General features: G+C 53.0%; 2 protein-coding genes across 2 annotated transcripts; one reads left to right on the forward strand and one right to left on the reverse strand.

The window, feature by feature from the left end:
- Positions 1-2,461: 2,461 nt before the first annotated feature.
- BDY17DRAFT_314243 (uncharacterized protein) lies at positions 2,462-3,122 on the forward strand (the record flags this gene model as incomplete). Its single annotated transcript, XM_033735797.1, has 2 exons — positions 2,462-2,578; positions 2,640-3,122. 2 exons carry the CDS (start codon positions 2,462-2,464, stop codon positions 3,120-3,122), a joined length of 600 nt encoding a protein of 199 aa, XP_033584997.1.
- Positions 3,123-3,709: 587 nt separating this feature from the next.
- Positions 3,710-6,206, reverse strand: BDY17DRAFT_306399 (uncharacterized protein). Its single transcript, XM_033735023.1, has 2 exons — positions 5,952-6,206; positions 3,710-5,898 (listed from the first exon to the last, which is right to left on the reverse strand). Exons 1-2 carry the CDS (start codon positions 6,054-6,056, stop codon positions 3,868-3,870), a joined length of 2,136 nt encoding a protein of 711 aa, XP_033584998.1. The 5' UTR covers positions 6,057-6,206; the 3' UTR covers positions 3,710-3,867.

The following is a 6,206-nucleotide window of genomic DNA, read 5'->3' on the forward strand; positions in this document are numbered from 1 at the left end:
AACGCCTAGGGAAGACCGCGTCGCCAACGAAAAGGTGAGCCACATCCATCGTGGTTCTAGGAAAACTGCGTAGAAAACCAGGAACTCAGTGCGAAGGCCCGAGTCTTCCATCCATGGGAGAAGCGTGAGGATTCCCGAGGCACCGCCGGCTGACCAAGACGTCACAAGCCAGTACGAGCTGGGGAATCGGGCATCATTAATTCGAAAAGCGGCATTGATTTGAGAACTCACTCCTGTGATGGAAGTCCCGTTGATGGTGACGAGAAAGGTTGTTGCCAGAGTAGTGCAAGCAGTCGTCCATCTACGCCGGGGTGCCCATCTGGTTGGAGAAAGAGCGGAATCGCCTTCGTCTTCTAGACCACTCGGGGAGCGTTCCTACTCCGGGCCGTGTTTGTCGAGATCCATGGTATATGGCACCTTGCGACGGCCGTGAAACAGTGGCAACAGGCATGTCCGACCGACGATTTGAAGTCTGGGCTCAAAATTCGCATCATCGGAAGATACCGATACCGAAACCGCATCATTCGAGCCTTGCTTAACGATGAAAGACTCGGCCACGCGCTACTTATGCCCTCAGCTGATGGCAGAAGGCCGGGCGAACGTCAAGACTACAGAACCGTGCCTTTGACAGCGGCCGCGAACGATACGACGGATGATTACTGATAGAGCGTAGGCATGTGATCAAATCGTGTACGTCGCTATTATTGTAGAGCTGGAATGTAGAAGACCGTATGATCGTGGAGGGTTGCCAGATCAATGTGGGTGTGGTGGTGACGATAAGGAATGCAGAATGCCGGTAGAAGATATCGAGAATAGGTCTTGGGTAATACTCTCTACCGTCCGGGACGTCGTCGAGCTTGCGTTTTGGCGGTCGAGGCAGGACGGAAAGTCATCCGCTTCGGTACGCTGCAAGCATTGAGGTCGATAATGGGAGGCCTACTCTGATACAAAGCAGTCAGTCACTCAGGTACAAAGGCAGTCCACCATACCCTTTGCCCAAGCCTACCGTGGCGGTCTCCGTTGCATATGGTACCGTAGACTTGGTAATGTGGGAAGATGCAGACATTTACTACGTCGCAACAGTTCAAACTGTTTTTGCCGGGCAGGCGTAAATTGCCCGTGTCCGATGCGGAGTCCGCCTCAATTGTGTCCAGAACTCCTCTCATGCCAGTATCAAGTTTTGTAATACCTCCGCGAAATACTTGGATGGTCTCGCGAGCAAAGCCCATGGTCTCGAAGTTCTACAGTACGTCAACCAGTCGGTCACTGGATTCGCCATTCGTGGACACCAAGGCTAATCTTGAGGAGGAACGGGAAGCGAGAGCAGGCCAGAAAGATCAACACTTGTGTGGTGGGAAACGCGCCGTAGTTCGTGGAGTCGCTAGGCGTCGGAATTTTCGTCTCTCATATCGAACTGCTCCACGAAACACGAAAAAAGGAGATCAAACATGAATAAGGTGCAGGGAGATTGGCGCATGAGTTGGAGAAAGGCGTGCGGCCCGCCGCGGACCCGGAGTGTGCGCCTAATTGATCTACAGCACATTCTCCATCCTTTCCCTGTACGAAGTTTTTATGGAAAGCTTGCAAGAGTAGAAGGTATGCTCGTCCATTCCCTCTTCTTCTCAATGCATGACGGAACCCCTCCAAACTCACTATTCCTTGTCCCTATACGCGCATTATTCGCTCTGACTTGTGGCCCCTATTCTAGCGACCGACAGCTTGCATCTCCTTAATCGCGTCGACGGCATCAATCTCTACCGTCCATCCTACAACTATCTGTCTGGCCAGCGTTCTACGTTTCTACGCTGCCTTCAGCAATCGCGAGCGCGTAGTCTGCGAGCTGTTCACGCGGACGTGCACCATTGCCAATTTCTATTTCGGTGGCGGAGGCGTATACCTTCGGAAGACCAATTGGAATGGAGGAAGGATGAGTCTGATGATAAGTGCGAGTAGCGACCTGGTGTAGATGCTGGCGCAGCAGCGCTGCTATATGAAGGTCGCATGCAGCGGCTTTGCTACAACCTTCTTCGCACTGCAAGGGCTAGCAGGTCCACGCGAATGTACGTGTTAGATGACGGTTGGTGTAGTAGCAGCACTTGGTCACAAGATTGCCCGCCGCTAGAGTTTTCCAGGACCACATCAGCGCTCTGTTCGGGCGATGGGAAGCAACGAGTACTTCATTTCCCATTGCGAAGCAACTTAGATGGGGGGAACATCATTGCGCAAGGATAGAGCTGCACTCGAATACTTCGCTTAGTTCATGGAAGCTTCACGCCTGCAAGCAAATCCATGCAAGCGTTACCCAAAGGACGTATATAAGCGGAGCGACAACCTACCCCTCCGCTTGCTCCCTCATTCCTTACTTCTGTGTTGTTGGGGCCCAGAAAACGCGACATTTGATTAACTCCCGTGCTTATACAACACAACCAGCGTCAATTCCCCATCGACCAGAGTTGTCGGAATGTCTCTGCTAAGAATGCCTTCGCCACCCAAGATGATGACAGAAACGGAATTTCTCACTTGCCTGCACCTCAATCTGGGTGTCGAACACGACAGACGACAATACCATGCCATGAAGGTATGTGAATTCCCGTGCTCTTCTCCCCGATCCCATTCTGATGCCATCTATCCAACCCTAGGCCAATATCATGCAAAGTTGCCAGAGCATCTGCCATGACCGCAGCTGTCTCCTTCCTTACCTTCAAAACGACCTGTCCATCCAGGCCCCTTTCATCTGGACCCAAATCACAGAGGTTTCTTTACAAGAAGAGGCCCGCCGCATCTATTGCATGAGCTCACCGGATGTTCAGCGCTTATACGATCTTGGAACTGATACAAGAAGCGGGACTAGAAGAGATGGCAGTAGCGATAGTGGTGGTGATGACGGTGGTGATGATGGTAGTGTTACTGGTGTTAGTGGTGTGGATGCTAAACAGGATCGGATTGAGGAGAGCTGGGTGATGCGGTGGCTGCTTTGGAGGACGTTGTTGTCTAGCGCAGATGAGAATGAAGCGAGCACAATGTTCGCCATGGACATCACGTATGGCAATGACGGCGGAGATGTGAGACTCGCCGATCCCAGGGCAAGGCAGACGTACTGGGACCCTGCAAGACAACTATGATTGCTGGAGAGTACCTACGGTGCGACTGACGCTGGTGCTGCTGGGGGCAATGTGGAGCGAGGTATGTCATGTCATTGATTATACGCGATAGAGCATTATGAGGGCATGGCTGCGAACATTTGAATTGAATTGAATGGTCAAGATGACGTCGAGTGCCATCAAGGCACCAGAAAGCAGAAGCAACAAGCTGCGTAGAGGAACGCGCGATGACGATAACGGCGACTTGATCGCCAAACTTTCCGCCGGTACCATGCGGCCGTTGTGTTGCTGGTTAAAGCACCTCGACGGTTATGACGCGACTAATGAGCGAGCGTCAAGAGGTATTCACGGCTGAGTAAGTGTCCACTCATGCGTCGTTAATTAGCTTATGAACCGTAGCCAGGTGCCCTGTAATTGGTAAACTCAGCCTTCAGTATATGCCACTTATGTCCCCTAGATTCGTTTCTTCAATCATGCAAGAAGGTAGAATGTCACTTCGGAATACAATGACTACGAGCATAAATGCGTTTGCCATATCGGAACGGGAAGAATTCCTATGGATCATTCGCCACCACGACCAACACCTTCTGCAAAACCTGCCGGTTAATTCTACACGTCTCGGAAAGGAAAGGTTGGCGATCGAGAAAGCTGATCGTACCGCCAATCAAGCTGAGGAGCTCGAAGTGCGGAATTTCCATCCTCAAGGGGCCGGCCGTATACGCCGCCGCGAGCACTAGGACGTTGCCGAATAGCCTATGAGGTATGTTTAGCAAATTGACATGCCCGGCACTCTATGAGAAATCCGAGGAAAGACAGGAAAACCGTACTCATGTGCGATTCCGTGCATATTAGTCTCGATGACGGCTGAGGCGATGCCATCGAATGCGCGCGCGCTCTGAAACGCTGCTTGGATGCAGCGCTGCGCACCTGCCATCTTCTCCGCTTCGGGTAACGTGGAAATCGCCTCAAAGAGCCGCCCGTCCGTGTCCGTACGGGTCTGTCCATGAGCGTCAACGGCCGTTTTATGGAGCACGTAGTCTAGGTAGGGCTGATCAGCCAGGAAACACGCGCTCCAATACTTGGCTCGAAGCCGGGCGGTGTGAATGTCAGCTGGAGGGGCTTCGGAATCCAGCCATGCCTGGTCAATGGGAAGACCGCTGCGCCATAACGTGAGCGACGAACGGTGCTCGCATAGCGCTTTCTGGAGGGCAAAGGCGGACAGGGTTTTGCCTGCTCTGCCGTGGAGCTCGTTTTGAAGGAGATTCAAATGTTTCTGAAGCCAGAGTTGAGAGGAGAAGTACATCAACGCAGTATTACAGCTCAATCCCCCCGCTTGGTAGAATTGCGAGCTGCCAGGAATACGGATCGGCCAGGGTAGGAGATCCTCGCAAGCCAAGATGCCACTCTCAGGGTAAGGCAGGTCGGCGAGAATGTCACCTTCGAGTTGAATACAGCTCCAAGCAATGAGCACCACCAGGTCGTGCTCCGCACTCTTTACTCGCGCCTGCAAACCTCGATATGACCCTTGACTTCGTACGTCGGGGAATTCGTTTCGGAGCAGAATGTCGGAACTAACCTCGACGACCTGGAATTGGCGGAGAAGGTGCAACACCGATCTGCAAGCTGAGGTGACCCAATTGAAGCTCTCGCGTACTTGCCCAATCTGAGCTTTGTAAAGACCGGCGAGGAGGGCAATCTGCGCGTGGATGAGATCGTTGCCACCCTGGAACGGCCCTGCTATATATGTCGCTTGATCATAGAACTTGGCGCCAGGAATGTCTGCGAAATCTCCATCTGCGCAAGTTTTGGGTGCAAAGGGATTCGCAGATTGCGGGAACATCATTCGATCCTCCACCGGAGGTGCATCCGATTGGAAAGAGCTGCTACTAGCAGCGCCGTCTACAAGTGGCTGCGTATAACTCCTGGGGAAGGTCAAGTTTTGTTTATACGCGCAAATATCTCCCAACGCGAGGATGAGGTAGAGGCGAGCGCTCTCCAGGGGTGAGATTCTGTGCCGCGATAAAAGAGTGTTGTCTCCTCCATTCACGGAGCTCATATGCTCCATTCGCGGCGTCTGGCCAGATCCATGCGTGAGATCAATCATCTCGTCTGAATGACTAAGACATGGATGCCGAGTTTCACCAAAGAGTTGCTCGAACGAGTGAAAAGCGTCCTGGAGATCGACGGCAGGGTGCAGGGAGTGCATGTTTTCGACATAGCTTCGAAAAAGTCGGCGAAGCGGAACCATATGTTCGGGAGAGGTGGGGATTATTTCAGGATCAGACCTGTAACCCATGACTATGAAGTCGTTCACCAGGGAAGGCTGGCTGCTAAGGGATTCGCCAGGGAGGATGACACGGTGGGCGTAAGGGTGATGGTGTGCAGGCACATCCTTGGCTTCGGACGACAGCACATAGACAGGATCGACAGAGCAGTGGGCGGGGCAAAGGAGGGAATTGACAGAGGGCCACAGCTTGATGAGAGTGCGCACGCCTGCAGCATGGTGTGAATCTCGCAAGAGAAAGTCGGAGTGGTTTGCATGCGATTCATTCTGTTCGGCGGAATCCAGTCGCGCGGCCAACCTGTCAAATCGAGGGAGGTAGTCATCGAGCAGCTGCATGTGCGTGTGCAACTTGGCAGTGTGTTCTTCAAGGTGACGGAAGGTGGCATCGATGTCGGACATGTAGCGAGTGGACTTGCTGGTAGAGTAGCGACATGTAAGGGCATTCTTGTCGCAGTTGATGCATGGCCGCCCTTCGTCACATGCTCTCTTCTTCTCCCGACACAAGTCGCAAGCCTAGTTGATGTGTGAGTGGGTCACTGGGCAGGCAGCGATGGAGGAGGCATCACCTGTGCTGCTCGGAGATGACGTTTGCGATTAGACGGCGTCTGCTCTGCGGCCGGGGAACCATCGTCAATTGAGAAAGGCGTGGATGAGTCGGTGGAAGGGGCCATGTCAGGGAACAGCGAAAGCAGGGTCAGATTTATTATGACAGCGAAGATGGTACGAAGGAACAGAGGGAGATGGAAGTAGACGGGCGATAAATCCCACTTGAGAGACCACTGTACTTGATGGACAGCGGTTGGCCCAGTGAAATGTGGCAA

This window comes from Neohortaea acidophila (assembly GCF_010093505.1).
Source record: "Neohortaea acidophila strain CBS 113389 unplaced genomic scaffold BDY17scaffold_28, whole genome shotgun sequence".
NCBI classification, from domain to species: Eukaryota; Fungi; Ascomycota; class Dothideomycetes; order Mycosphaerellales; family Teratosphaeriaceae; genus Neohortaea; species Neohortaea acidophila.

Bases quoted from the DNA above. Each gene is read 5' to 3' on its own strand.
- BDY17DRAFT_306399 (XM_033735023.1), bottom strand. From the start codon at position 6,056: ATGGCCCCTTCCACCGACTCATCCACGCCTTTCTCAATTGACGATGGT. The intron at 5,899-5,951 runs GTGATGCCTCCT...CACATCAACTAG, and splicing joins GTCATCTCCGAGCAGCACAG to GCTTGCGACTTGTGTCGGGA.